The sequence below is a fragment of the Haliotis rubra genome, unplaced genomic scaffold (assembly GCF_003918875.1).
Source record: "Haliotis rubra isolate DU_JTF1 unplaced genomic scaffold, ASM391887v1 Scf70, whole genome shotgun sequence".
NCBI classification, from domain to species: domain Eukaryota; kingdom Metazoa; phylum Mollusca; class Gastropoda; order Lepetellida; family Haliotidae; genus Haliotis; species Haliotis rubra.
Window position 1 is genome coordinate 703259 of NW_025767413.1, and position 15915 is coordinate 719173.

The window sequence follows — 15915 nt, forward strand, 5'->3', positions numbered from 1 at the left end:
GTTCTACATACATAATAACTACATGATGTTATAATAGAATCCAGTCAACAAAGGACTGTAAAGCAAGTAGAAGATCACATGTTGTTTAAAACTAGTTTGTAATCACTTAACATATCATCTTCAAATTTAAATATTCAACATAAAAACGGGCTATAGATCGCCAGCACCTGAAAGGAGATTACCTTACTAAGGACCATGGGGACTTACAGTACCTATGCTACCTGCATTGACCCCAGCATACCATCCATACAGCAACTGGCGATTATCAGCAAACTTAGTCAAACTTAAAACAACATATATTATACGATTACAACCCTGGCAAGGATAAACATACATTTAATTATGTGGTCTTGCATGCATGTACCCTCTCCGGAGGACAATTATTTTACACTACTGCAACCCCCTAAGAGGGTACAGCCACTAACAATCATGGTTACTCATTCGACGAAATCTAAAAATTTACTTAATAATTACAGTACATGATCAAATTTATCAATTTCATTTAAATCAAAATCCAAGTATTAAATGAGAATCAATATCAGTAAAATCCTTCTCAGATGATGATTTAAAATATTGATCCCTTGTGATAGAAAAAGCAATAGTCAAACAAGATCGATTGTATAATTATATTGATGCTCATGATCAGCGGATTGTCTGGTCCAGACTCGATTACATACAGACCGCTTGAATTTTGCTGAAACCTTATGTTCTGTTCATAACTGAAATTTATGTCAGTTGTATGTTCGCATGTGTCACGATTTTATTCTACGCACGCACGCACATACACAAACACACATAAACACACACACACACACACACACACACACACATCATAACACCTCATCAGTATCCCCACTGGTGCAATATGATACGGCCGGTATACAATAGTTGAGAGAGGCATAATATCATACCGGCCCTCACACTGTATCACTGAGCGATTTAGGGAAACTTAAAATTCTTCTATTTGTGTTCTTCAAACATTGAAACGTAGTTTCCTTCATGATATATCATTTTAATGTAGACATGTCTGATTACAGAACATAAATATATTTAGAGTACATTTAGAGGGAAATATGTTTAATAAGGCTTTAGTATCTGAAATATGTAGTTCTCTGATACCATTAAGAAAACACTACCTCTTTTGTTGCCGAAATGTATGTAACACAACACGTTTCCTTGACCAGGAAGTAGATTTATTTACTGAAAGTACAAGGTGGCTTTGGCTATCCTCTCATATTTAACCCTCTGTACATATAGTTGTTGTCTGGCTTCTGAGCAGTGACAGCGGGTTATAATGTCTTTCTGAACCGAGAGGTCATGTATCAATTCTGTTCACTGCACTGATACAGTACAGTAAATAGTCTGTCCAGAACAAGAATATAGAATACACAATTTGTGATCGTTTACTTGACATGACCTGTGTCCTTCGTCAAGCAGCCTCACTACATGTGATACAGTATTCACAAAGACTTCAAGTTGACTTGACAGCTACTTCACATGCATCTCCACACATCCTGATTAATGTGGAGTCTGTTGAATGTTCACTGAAATACATCCCAATAGCCAAAGTCAAAGTCAAAGCGTTTATTGCATGAAAGGCCATCGGCCTATATACAAATCATAGATACAATATGTAAACATATTCATTCTGCTGTAATCATTCATTCAGTTTTTTAAAACATGGATATTAGCATTCAGTGAGCTGGTAGAATAATCATATAATAGAATTTCTAATAGCACAGGCCCTTGTGTCTCTCATGCGGATGTAGGCAGATAGTTACATGTAGGTTGAAGGTACACCTCGATATGTAGATGTATGTGGATGTAGGCAGGTGGGTACATGTATGTATTAAGTACACGCAGGTAGATAGGTAGTTGGAAGGTAGTTGACAGAAGACACATGTAGGTAGGTACATGTATGTAGACGGTAAATGTTGGTAGAAGGTACATGTGGGTAGAAGGTTCATGTATGCAGACGGTAAATGTAGGTAGAAGGTATAAGTAGGTAGAAGGCACCTGTAGGTGGAAGGTACAGTGGGTAGAAGGTACATGTAGGTAGAAGGTACATGTCGGTGGAAGGTACATGTGGGTAGAAGGTACATGTAGGTAGAAGGTACATGTGGGTAGAAGGTATATGTAGGTAGAAGGTACATTTAGGTAGAAGGTACATGTATGCAGACGGTAAATGTAGGTAGACGGTACATGTAGGTAGAGGGTACATGTAGTTGGAAGGTACATGTGGGTAGAAGGTACATGTAGGTAGAAGGTACATTTAGGTAGAAGGTACATGTATGCAGACGGTAAATGTAGGTAGAAGGTACATGTAGGTAGAAGGTACATGTAGGTGGAAGGTAAATGTGAGTAGAAGGTACATGTAGGTGGAATGTACATGTGGGTAGAAGGTACATGTAGGTAGAAGGTACATGTGGGTGAGAGGTACATGTAGGTGGAAGGTACATGTGGGTAGAAGGTTCATGTAGTTAGATAGGTATAGTAGGTAGAAGGTACATTTAGGTAGAAGGTACATGTATGCAGACGGTAAATGTAGGTAGAAGGTACATGTGGGTAGAATGTACATGTAGGTAGAAGGTACATGTAGGTGGAAGGTACATGTGAGTAGAAGTTACATGTAGGTAGAAGGCACGTGTATGTGGAAGGTACATGTAGGTAGAAGGTTCATGTAGTTAGATAGGTACATGTAGGTAGAAGGTACATGTATGCAGACGGTAAATGTAGGTAGAAGGTACATGTATGTAGAAGGTACGTGTAGGTGGAAGGTAAATGTAGGTAGAAGGTTCATGTAGTTAGAAGGTACATGTAGGTAGAAGGTACATATGGGTAGAAGGTACATGTAGGTGGAAGGTACATGTGGGTAGAAGGTTCATGTAGTTAGATAGGTACATTTAGGTAGAAGGTACATGTATGCAGACGGTAAATGTAGGTAGAAGGTACATGTAGGTGGAAGGTACATGTGGGTGGAAGGTACATGTAGGCAGAAGGTACATTTAGGTAGAAGGTACATGTATGCAGACGGTAAATGTAGGTAGAAGGTACATGTAGGTGGAAGGTACATGTGGGTAGAAGGTACATGTAGGCAGAAGGTACATGTGGGTAGAAGGTACATGTATGCGGTAAATGTAAATGAAGGTACATAGAACATGGTAGAATGTAGGTAGAAGAATGTACATGTGGGTAGAAGGTACATGTAGGTGGAAGGTACAGTAGGTAGAAGGTACATGTAGGTAGAAGGTTCATGTGTGCAGACGGTAAATGTAGGTAGAAGGTACATGTGGGTAGAAGGCACGTGTAGGTGGAAGGTACATGTGGGTAGAAGGTACATGTAGGTAGAAGGTTCATGTAGTTAGATAGGTACATGCCGGTAGAAGGTACATGTTGGTACAAGGTACATGTAGGTACAAGGTACATGTGGGTAGAAGGCACATGTATGCAGACGGTAAATGTAGATAGAAGGTAAATGTAGGTAGAAGGAACATGTAGGTAGAAGGTACATGTAGGTAGAAGGTTCATGTAGTTAGAAGGTTATGTAGTTAGATAGGTACATGTAGGTAGAAGGTACATGTGGGTAGAAGGTACATGTATGCAGACGGTAAATGTAGGTAGAAGGTACATGTAGGTAGAAGGCACGTGTAGGTGGAAGGTACATGTGGGTAGAAGGTTCATGTAGTTAGATAGGTACATGTAGGTAGAAGGTATATGTGCTTAGAAGGTACATGTAGATGGAAGGTACATGTGGGTAGAAGGTTCATGTAGTTAGATAAGTATAGTAGGTAGAAGGTACATGTAGGTAGAAGGTTCATGTGTGCAGACGGTAAATGTAGGTAGAAGGTACATGTGGGTAGAAGGCACGTGTAGGTGGAAGGTACATGTGGGTAGAAGGTTCATGTAGGTAGATAGGTACATCTATGTGTCTGGGCAAAGACAATGACGTAAGTGACGACGATATTGTTGAGACAAAAAGCCGTGACTGCGTCTCTATCAAGTGACCGAACGATATACGACAGAATACGGCACACGAATCGTTTCAGGGGCCTTATCCTGGAACAAAGTCGTCCAGAATCTGTTTTCTGAGACTAAAGGGATTTCCGCCGCTCACCAGACATACTTTCGTCTTATCAGGGCAGGCTGTATACATCCCAGCAAACAAACCAGAAATAATGAGTTTCATTCCATACCAGAGTGTAAGTCGAGGCTGCTGGATCTGCCGTTAAAGAATGGGTTTACCGGGGGCATAGCTTTCTTCCGACAGAATGTGCGACCCTCAAAATAAGGAAGTTTGGTAATCTCACTGGTTCATGTTGTAATTTCTCACAAAGGATTTATACACGTTCTATTCATCTATTGGTTACACATTTCAGAAATGTGGAAACACCTTTCAAAATTTTATTCTTCCTCATATTCCAATTCACAAAGTCATCTAAATCATTACCAATATTTTGAATATTCAAGACAATGCGAATGTTAATCAAAAACATTTACTCCGCAACAGATGGAACACATAGATGATATTGATGATACTAGGAGGTGTTTTGTAATAAAGTACAATGTTCTATTCAAATGAACTAATTTGTATGTATATATATCCGTGAAGTGTTTACGTGACTGTACACTTTGCTATCATTGGCCGACATGTGATGGTGTAAGCTTGGTGTTTATGCAAAGGGGCTCTTCACACGATGCTAGCGCTTGCCTTTTTAATAAAAATCACATCAAAGATGGTGCGCACTGTTACCCTGACTCGGTTCCTGCCAGTCCAATGTGATACTGTAAACTATTGATAAAGGTGCTTCCATCATATTCGCTCTCCTTTGACATCCTTTATCAATTTATGGAAAAACCCGTCTAAGTACGTTATTCAAACTTTGAAATTGAGTTTTGATAATAGTATATCTATTTTGAATATTGTGTAACACAGTTCTTTGTTTTGGAACTTCTCTCCAAGGTGACATCTGAACAGGAACAACCAACTTTCAGAATCGGTGTGATAGTGTTTATTATATCAGTTACAAAAGAAAACTCAGGTACTTAGCACCAGTCTGTATGTAATGTGCATCAATGTGCAGATCGTGACAGTTTCACCCGACAGTCTTAGATTTCATGTACGATTAAGTGACAGTGTACCGGGCTTGCACCTTGTTGTCTATTCTACTTGGACCTACCAATCCCATACTTCTTAATCTTAACTTTAGATCTGTCTCTGGTTAAATGGTATCTCCTCCCCGACAGTTTAATCTGTCATCAATCAGGTCGGTGCTCTCTGTCACCCTTGACGTTTCACATTTCCCCAAGATTTACTACTGTCCCCCTACACTGTCTCCATGTCCTTCGGTTTTGGACAGCTAATTAATATAAAGTCATTAGTGGCCACCTGCGCTCCCTGAACAGTTACACTTTATAGTTACATATAACAGATTCCTCCGATTACAATTGACATAAAATAATTCAAATATAGGATTACATCGAATGCACAAGCTCAACATGATCTGTTATTTACTCTGATTAAAATATACCGGGAGTGTAATACCTGGTTACATAAGGCAGGTCAAAAGAGAAAGTACATCCACCAAGGACATGTACAAATACAACACTCCTTTCAGGGCTTTCGAGAATGAATGTAACACAACATATTTCTTAACCAGAAAGGTTTGTTTACAGGAGGCGAAAGGTGATTCTGGCTATCCGTCATCGACTCTTCGGTGATGTTTGCCGTTTCGTCCTAAATTCTCCCTCTTTCTGCTGACCACTTCTGGATTTAAGGGGTCGTCGGGATCTACCTTTTCGGTCCTACGAGTTTACCTCGTGGAGGACAGAAACAATTTGTTTACTCTTTCTTTGTAATGTATTTCGGTCCAGTCCCATCCATCTTCTGTCATGTTTAATCATCTGACCATGTAGCTTCCACCACTTCGCCTCTGTGCTGTCTTCGTGTAACTTCGCGTGCTTTAGAGTTGTCCAATAAAAAGCCTTTCCAGAATAAGATGGTATACCATACTAATCTTCGCGAGAACAAACAAAGGAATTAATCTGTCTCCTTAATCCAGCAAACTCACTACTCATGTGTGACTGTAATCACGGAAGACTTGGCTGGACAGTATGGTCGTTTATGGTACAGGCTGTTAACACATTCGGAATAATATGGAATAATCATGCTTTGGTCCAATTATATGTTCACGAACAAACATCGTGATAGCTGCGAATGACACTGGATCAACGTAATATCTCCGTATCAGGTACAATAATATACACGAATATATAGTCACTCCAGGGTATGTCAATAGTATCATCGATCATAGGGTCACTACAACGTAGCCATCCTGAAGTTTACATCCAGCTCATCAATGTCCACCCGCTTGTGATAGTCCTTCTGAACCATGTCTTTGATACAGTCAGCAACAGCCCTGTTTTCCACGGCCCAGTCCACCCTCCTTCTGATGGTCTTGTTGGACGCTTGGTGGAAAGGAGTATCGTCGTCGACAGTCGCAATCAGAGTTTCACCGTCTTTCATCATTTCTTCAGCATACATGGCATAGAACACCACACCCAGGGAGAATATGTCACATGCCTCAGTGTAATGTCTGGTCAGGACTTCTGGGGCGATATAATACATCGTACCACAGCCTGTCTGAAGGTAGTAGTCCTTTTCGTAATAGGAATCCGTTTCGCTCCCATTGTAACGAGCCAGGCCAAAATCAGACAACTTACAGATTGGTCTTCTGCCTCTTCGAGTATGCAGTAGTATGTTATCCGGTTTGATATCCCTGTGGACGATGGCGTGATGGTGAAGATGTTTTAAACCTTTGATCATGTCCTGCATGAAACTGAGCCGACGTCTGTTTGAAACTCTGTATTCTGTCATGTAGTCGTTAAGTGTCCCGCTGTTGCAGTAATCCAAGACCAGATACATGTTCCTACTTGAGAAGAAGTGGTCGACCAGTTCGACAACAAACCTACACCTCGGTAACGCCCTTTGGGAGTCAAGTTCCCTGTCTACATTATCATCTCTTAGGGAGATTCGCTTCACTGCAAAGTAACGTCCCTGTCCATTCCTCTTAGCCTTTAACACGGTCCCGAATGCTCCGCTACCAAGTTCCTCATAAAACGTGTAGTCTCCCACAGTATAAGGCATCTTTTTCACTCGAGTACCGCCTCTGTGCTTGCAATCGGAGTATCTACGTCTGGCTGTAACGGTGAGACATTTTATATGCTGTCTCACTGCCAACTCATCTTCTATTTATAGCACGACTGGACTTCCCGTTTATTTCGACTGATGACGCGAAGGGTGGACCAGATATATTTAGAAATTATGTCATTCTACGTTCATATTGCGAATGCTTTTTTGGTAGGTCTGTTTAGCAGCTTCCAGGATACCATATGCGCAATAGAAATTTACATTATTTTGATTCTGTTACTACCAAACTCTAATCTCACTTTTGCGTTTATAACTTTTTTACATCTCAAGATATTCTAAAATCATAAGAATATTTACAGATGCATCAAAAGAAAACCAATATTGAAACGTACAATGAAACATATATGCATATTTTTGGGCTGAAAGTTGTTTTGATTCAGTACTTTGGATTTCAAGGTGTTGGAAAATAGTGCACAACGTATGTATTGAATACGTTAACACTTTTGCTGCTTATAAGCTGAGGCTATACATATTCTGTAATGAGTAATGTCCATTCAAGTATGTAGATGTAACAAACGTAGATGTATAAGACGGTTTGGCTATGGTATTTGCGTCTTTTATTTTGCTAGGCCTGCCATCGTGAGTGTGGAATGCCAGTCAAAACAATTGCAGTGAGCATTCTTCGTCTCCAATATCACTCGGGGTAAAATGAAACCCGAGCGGTTGTCACATAAATACCTGTCTGGTGTGTAATGTGACTTTAATTACTGTAACCCGTGAACATCCAGGTTAGAATTGATCTTCAGTAACCCATGCTTGTCAAAAGAGGCGATTAACGGGATCGGGTGGTCAGGCTCGCTGACGTGGTTGGCACATTTCATCATATCCCGATTGCGTAGATCGATGTCAATGCTGTTGATCACTGGATTGTCTAGTCCAGACTCGATTATTTAAAGACCGCTGCCATATAGCTGGAATATTGCCGAGTGCGGCTTAAAACAAAGGTCACTCACTCACTTTAATTACTATACATCCGGTTCATAATCATTTGTGTTGGGGGTTAGACAGATATGTGTCTTGTCTGTGACCTGATCTGGTGGGTAGATAGGTAGGAAGGTAACTAGATAGATAGGAAGGTAACCAGATACATGCAGGTAATCAGACAGCTACAATGTGTGACCACGACTGACAATGTCGCAATAACTTTAATACTAAGGAAGAGAAATGTGGTGCACAATTTTGAATGTCAGCAAAATGATAAGTTCTGATAAATGATTCTTCACTTTTTCAACATCCGCTGTTAAACCACTTTAGAAATCTGGAAATCCAAGCACAATGTATACACTCTCATAATTTGAATTCACCGTTTCAGCCATATATTGGCTACTATTTGGAGTATTCAAGACACCGAAAATGCAACACATATCGTTTCTTAAACACTTCAGGCAAAATCACATTAATAACTATGATAAGCGCCGTATAAGAAGAAACGCATAGGTCAAACTGATGATAAGGTGGTGTTTTGTAATTAGGTAGTCAGGCAAAATAGATATGCAATGCTTTATTCAAATGATTATACAGTGCGCTTTCAAAATGTTATTCCAGACATATTCACAGGTCATGGAACTGAAAATGGAAACATTGACAAATGGTCTGCTCCAGTATAGTGATATCGATACATCATGGTAGAATTGTACATAATTTGCATGTAGAGTGCACATGTTCTGCAATGACGTATGTATGTATGTATGTATGTATGTATGTATGTATGTATGTATGTATGTATGTATGTATGTATGTATGTATGTGTGTGTGTGTGTGTGTGTGTGTGTGCGTGCGTGCGTGCGTGCGTGCATGCATGCATGCATGCATGTATGTATGTATGTATGTATGTCATAATGATCTATAATTTCAATAAAAATGACACACAAGGTCACATAAGGTTACAACACGACACCCAATTCTGATAACATTCAACATACCTATGTATGTATGTATGTATGTATGTATGTATGTATGTATGTATGTATGTATGTATGTATGTATGTATGTATGTATGTATGTATGTATGTATGTATGTATGTATGTATGTATGTATGTATGTATGTATGTATGTATGTATGTATGTATGTATGTATGTATGTATGTATGTATGTATGTATGTATGTATGATTTATGAAAATAAGAAAAAGTTTCTATAATTTCAATAAAAATGTCACACAAGGTCACATAAGGTTACAACACGACACCCAATTCTGATAACATTCAGCATACCTCTGTAATAAACACCTTCATACGCAAAATACAAAAGAGAAATTAAAAAGTAAATAAAAACGAATAGGTATATTCACTTTTATGAATACGAATGGATGCGAATCCGTGAAGTATTTGCAATATTGCCATGGGACTTTGCTATCATTGGTCGACATATGATAGTGGACCCTTGTTAGTGCACAGGTTCTCTTCACGCGATCCCCAGCCATGCCGTTTCATGCTAAAATACGTCAGAGATGTTATCAGATGTTACCCTGACACTGTTCCTGCTGGTGAAATGTGATACCATACATTTTTGGTAAAAGCTTAAATATTACTCGCTATCCGACGAACCGTCAACATCTTTGATCAATTTATGAAACTTCCAAGTCTGTTGTTAAACTTTAAAACTTAGTTTTAAACACGGTTCTTTGTTTTGGAACTTCTGTCGAAGGTGACGGCCGAACAGGAACAACCAACGTTCAGAATCGTTTTCATTGAGCTTATTATTTCAAACAGTTATAACTGACAATCCAGGTACTTTGCAACCGTTCTGTAAGTAAATCTGAATGTCTAGGAGCGCAGTGACCTACGGCCTGTCTGTGACGCAAACTTCAGACTTTGCTCGTCGATTTATCCCCTAACCTTTCCCACGTCACGATATTTGATACAGTCATCAATGTCCTTATCCACTGTTTCACTTGATTGTCTCAAGATTTCGTAAAGAAATACCTAAATACACAACCACTTAGTGACAGTGTACAGGGCTTGCACCTTGTTGTCTATTCTACTTGGATCTACGAATCCCATGCTTCTTAATCTTAACTTTAGATGTGTCTCTGGTTACATGGCCCGAGTCGTATCTTCACTCCGACAGTTAAACTGCCCCCTACACTGTCCCCATATCATTCGGTTTCGGACAACTAACGAAGAAAGTAATTAGTGGCTTCCTGCGCGTTACTCCTTCGTGTAACTCCGCGTGCTTCAGAGTTGTCCAATAATATAAAAAAAACAAGATAATATATCATACTAATCTTCGTGAGGACAGACAAAAAGGAATTAATCTGTTTCCTGTATCCAGCAAACTCACTAGATATGAGTGACCAGAGGCCATATTTGTGTGTATTCGCAGAAGACTTAGCTGTACCGCAATGGTCGTTTGTCTTACACATTCGGAATAATATGGACTAATAATACTTTGGTCCAATTAAATATTCATACATCATGATAGTCGTTACTGACTTGGATACACTGGATCATAGTGACATCTCCGCATCTCCGTATGTAAGCGTGGAAAATAGCCCGTTTGTTTTCCGAAAAATACGTTGAAATGAGAGAAAGATCCCTCATGAGTTGTATGATACATTAGCAATGTTCATTAAATACAAAGACATAAATAAATACATAGTCACTCCAGAGCATGTCAAAGGTATCATCGATCATAGGGTCACTATGTAGTAGCCATCCTGAAGTTCTCATCCATCTTATCAATGTCCACCCGCTTGTGATAGTCCTTCTGAACCATGTCTTTGATACAGTCAGCAACAGCCCTGTTTTCTACGGCCCAGTCCACCCTCCTTCTGATGGTCTTATTGGACGCTTGGTGGAAAGGGGTATCGTCGTCGACGGTCGCAATCAGAGTTTCACCGGTGGAGTCTTCCATCATTTCTTCAGCGTACGTGGCATAGAACACCACACCCAGGGAGAATATGTCACATGCCTCAGTATAATGTCTGGTCAGGACTTCTGGGGCGATATAATACATTGTACCACAATCAGTCTGAAGGTAGTAGTCCTTTTCGTAATAGGAATCCGTTTCGCTCCCATTGTAACGAGCCAGGCCAAAATCAGACAACTTACAGATTGGTCTTCTGCCTCTTCGAGTATGCAGTAGTATGTTATCCGGTTTGATATCCCTGTGGACGATGGCGTGATGGTGAAGATGTTTTAAACCTTTGATCATGTCCTGCATGAAATTCAGTCGAAGTTGTTTTGGAACTCTGTATTCTGCTATATAGTCGTTAAGTGTCCCGCTGTTGCAATAATCCAAGACCAGATAGATGTTCCTACTTGTGACGAAATGGTCGACCAGTGAGACAACAAACCTACACCTCGGTAACGCCCTTTGGGAGTCAAGTTCCCTGTCTACATTATCGTCTCTTAGGGAGATTCACTTCACTGCAAAGAAACTTCCCCGTCCATTCTTCTTAGCCTTGAACACGGTCCCGAATGTCCCGCTACCAAGCTTATCATACATCGTGTAGTCTCCTCTGGTAAAAGCCATCTTTTTCACTCGAGTACCTCCTCTGTCCTTGCAAACGGGGTATCTACGTCTAGCTGTAACTGTGAGACATTACAAAAATGCGCTGCACGCTGCCAGGTCATCTTCTATCTATAGCACGACTGGACTTACCGCTTTTTGCTATCAGCGCGTATTTTGATTGATGACGCCAAGGAAGTTACATTTAGAACAGTTACATTTAGAAATTATGTAATTCTACTTTCACATTGCTAATGCTTTCTTCGTAGGTCTGTTTCTCAACTTCCATAATACCATATTCGCAATAGTTATAGAATATTTGTTTCTCTCACTACCAAATTGTATTCTCACGTTTGTGTTTTTAACATATTTTTAAATTGCGCAAATACCTGTAGAGTTATTCTAGAATCCCATTAGGTTATTTAGGGATTGTTAAAACAAAAAATACCGACACTTGGAACAAAACATATTAGCAGATATGCGAAAACTTTGTCGTCAGAAGATTGTTTTAGTACAAGGTAATGAAAAAATAATGCACAAAGCATGTGATGAATAATTATGCTGAATATACATGAACACTTTCTCTACTCATAAAATGTAATACATATTCTGTAATAAGTAATATTTAAGTATACATGAGGATGTAAGACGGGTTGGTTACGGTATATGCCGCTTGCGTTTTGCGAGGTTCCACGTCGTGGTGAGTGTGGAATGACAGCCATGAGAATTGCTGTGAGGTAGTACATGACAGGTAAATGTAGGTAGGTACATGACAGGTAAATGTAAGTATCTACATGACAGGTAAATGTAGGTGATATCTCTTTAAGTTCAATGACGGGTTTTCATTTATATGGTATGAATGAAATTTTGTAAGAAGATTGTATAATTACTTGAATAAAGCATCTTGTCTGACTACCTACCTACCTACCTACATTTACATGCCATGTACCTACCTACCCACATTTACATGCCATGTACCTACCTACCCACATTTACATGCCATGTACCTACCTACCCATATTCACATGCCATGTACCTACCTACCCACATTTACATGCCATGTACCTACCTACCCACATTTACATGCCATGTACCTACCTTCCCACATTTACATGCCATGTACCTACCTACCCACATTTACATGCCATGTACCTACCTACCTACATTTACATGTCATGTACCTACCTACCCACATTTACATGCCATGTACGTACCTTACCACATTTACATGCCATGTACCCACCTACCCACATTTACATGCCATGTACCTACCTACCCACATTTACATGCCATGTACCTACCTACCTACATTAACATGTCATGTACCTACCTACCCACATTTACATGCCATGTAATGTACCCTTACCACATTTACATGCCATGTACCCACCTACCCACATTTACATGCCATGTACCTACCTTCCCACATTTACATGCCATGAACCGTCCTACCTACATTTACATGCCATGTACCTACCTACCTACATTTACATGCCATGTACCTACCTACATTTACATGCCATGTACCTACCTACCTACATTTACATGCCATGTACCTACCTACCTATATTTACATGCCATGTACCTACCTACCTACATTTACATGCCATGTACCTACCTACCCACATTTACATGCCATGTACCTACCTACCCACATTTACATGCCATGTACCTACCTACCTAGCTACATTTACATGCCATGTACCTACCTACCCACATTTACATGTCATTTACACCCACCTACATTTACTGCATAAAATAGCTCGACGTGGGAAAGTTTGTTGTCTCGGAGAGGTAACAGAAGACACTAAAATCATCATTATTCAGAGAATAGAATATGTGTCATATATTTAACTACTGGTCATGTCTCGAGGCATCTTGTGAAAAATAATGTAATACATATATAATAGAGATTAATGAAAATATGGCAAGTTTTCTACAAGTTCAATAAAAATGACACATAACACTATTTATAGTGACACCCAATTTTCTTAATATTTAGTATACATCTGGAGATGAAACAAACAACTTAATAAGAAAAATACAAAAGAGGAATTGAAAATGAAATAAAAACACAATGTTTTATTCACCTTTATGAATATAATTTATATATATACGAATCCGTGAATACGAATGCATTCGAATCCGTGAAGTATTTGCAATATTGTCATGGGACTTTACACTTTGCTATCATTAGCCGACATATTATAGTGGGACCTTGTTGTTAGTGCACAGGTTCTCTTCACGCGACCCCCAGCCATGCCGTTTCATGCTAAAATACGTCAGAGATGTTATCAGATGTTACCCTGACACTGTTCCTGTTGGTGAAATGGGATACGATACATTTTGGTAAAAGCTTAAATATTACTCGTTATCCGACGGACCGTCAACATCCTTGATCAATTTATGAAACTTCCAAGTCTGTTGTTTAAACTTTAAAACTTAGTTTTAAACACGGTTCTTTGTTTTGGAACTTCTGTCGAGGGTGACGGCCACACAGGAACAACCAACGTTCAGAATCGTTTTCATTGAGCTTATTATTTCAAACAGTTATTTCAAAACTTCCAACTTCCAACTTTAAAACTTAATTTTGATCATGGTATATCTATTTTGAATATAGAGTAGTACAGTTCTTTGTTTTGGAACTTCTGTCGAAGGTGACGGCCGAACAGGAACAACTTTCAGAATCGTTTTCACAGAGCTTATGTTATCAAACAATAATAAATGACAATCCAGGTACTTAGCAACCGTTCTGTAAGTAAATCTGTGAATGTCTAGGAGTGCAGCGACCTCGATCCGACCTGTCTGTAACGCAGACCTCAGACTTAGCTCGGCACTTTATCCCCCAAACTTTCCCACGTCAAGCTATTTTATACAGTCATCAAATACAACAAATCCTGACTGTTTTACCGAATTGTCTTAAGATTTCATAAACGATGAATTATATATGCGTCTACTGAGTGACAGTGTACAGGGCTTGCACCTTGTTGTCCATTCAACTTGGACCTACAAATCCCATACTTCGTAATGATCTTAATCTACCCTTTCGGTCTCGAGTGTACCTCGTGGGGGACACAAACAATTTGTTTACCCTTTCTTCGCTATGATATTCGATCCAGTCCCATCCATATCCTGTCACGCTTAATCCTCTGACCATGTAGTTTCTACTACCTCGCCTCTGCACTGTGGTAAATGATTGTGACATGCCTTTCTTCATGTACCATGCATCATGTATCATGTATCATATATCTGTGCTTGAGAGTTGTCCAGGAAATAGCCTGTCCAGAACAAGATTGACATACTAATTGTCATCGTGTACATCCTCACTAGGACAAACACAGGAATGAAACCCTTTCCTTAATCCAGCAAGTTCATTAAGTATGTGTGACTGTATTTTTGGAAGACCTGGCTGGACAGCAATGACACATTTATTTTTATAGGGTGTGAACACTTCCGGAATAATGGAGTAATGATGCTTTGGTCAAAATTAAATGTTCACGTAACTACATCATGATAGTCGTTAATGACCTGGATACACTGGATCAAGGTAACATCTCCGTATCAGATGTAAGGGTGGAAAACAGCTTGTTTGTTTTCTGAATAATACATTGAATATGAGAGAGAAAGAGTCCTCATGAGCTGAAGGAGGTAATATAGCATTGTTCATTAAATACAATAACATAAAGGCGTAGCCCTCCTGAATTTTACATCCAGCTCATCAATGTCCACCCAAATGCCATAGTTCTTCTGAACCATGTCTTTGATACAATCAGCGATAGCCCTGTTTTCCACTGCCCAGTCCACCCTCCTTCTGATGGTTTCGTTGGACGCTTGGTGGAAAGGGGTATCGTCGTTGACATCCGAAATCAGAGTTTTGCCGTCTTTCTTCATTTCTTCAGCGTACATGGCATAACACCACACCCAGGAAGAATGTCACACGCCCGTGTGTAATGTCTGGTCAGGACTTCTGGGGCGATATAATACATTGTACCACAATCTGTCTGAAGGTAGTAGTTTTCGGCGTAATATGGGCCCGTTTTTCTTCCATTGTAATGAGCCAGGCCAATATCAGACAACTTATACATTGATCTTCTTCCTCTTCGAGTATGCAGTAGGATGTTATCCGGTTTGATATCCCTGTGGACGATGGCGTGATGGTGAAGATGTTGTAAACCTTTGATCATGTCCTGCATGAAACTCAGTCGAAGTTTGTTTGGAACTCTGTATTCTGCTATATAGTCGTTTAGTGTCCCGC

General features: G+C 39.6%; 1 protein-coding gene across 2 annotated transcripts; it reads right to left on the minus strand.

Moving 5' to 3' along the window:
* Window positions 1-4994: 4994 nt before the first annotated feature.
* LOC124258843 (calcium-dependent protein kinase 1-like) lies at window positions 4995-7305 on the minus strand. 2 transcript variants are annotated; one of them, XM_046692937.1, is made up of 2 exons: window positions 6282-7305; window positions 4995-6241 (listed from the first exon to the last, which is right to left on the minus strand). In XM_046692937.1, exon 1 carries the CDS (start codon window positions 7142-7144, stop codon window positions 6317-6319), a length of 828 nt encoding a protein of 275 aa, XP_046548893.1. In that variant the 5' UTR covers window positions 7145-7305; the 3' UTR covers window positions 4995-6241; window positions 6282-6316. The 2 variants fall into 2 exon arrangements, with proteins under 2 accessions (XP_046548893.1, XP_046548892.1); XM_046692936.1 differs by having other exon boundaries at window positions 4995-6237; window positions 6278-7305.
* Between the last annotated feature and the right edge of the window lie 8610 nt (window positions 7306-15915).

Coding starts and splice junctions, on each gene's coding strand:
- LOC124258843 (XM_046692937.1), bottom strand. CDS start 7,144: ATGCCTTATACTGTGGGAGACTACACGTTTTATGAGGAACTTGGTAGC.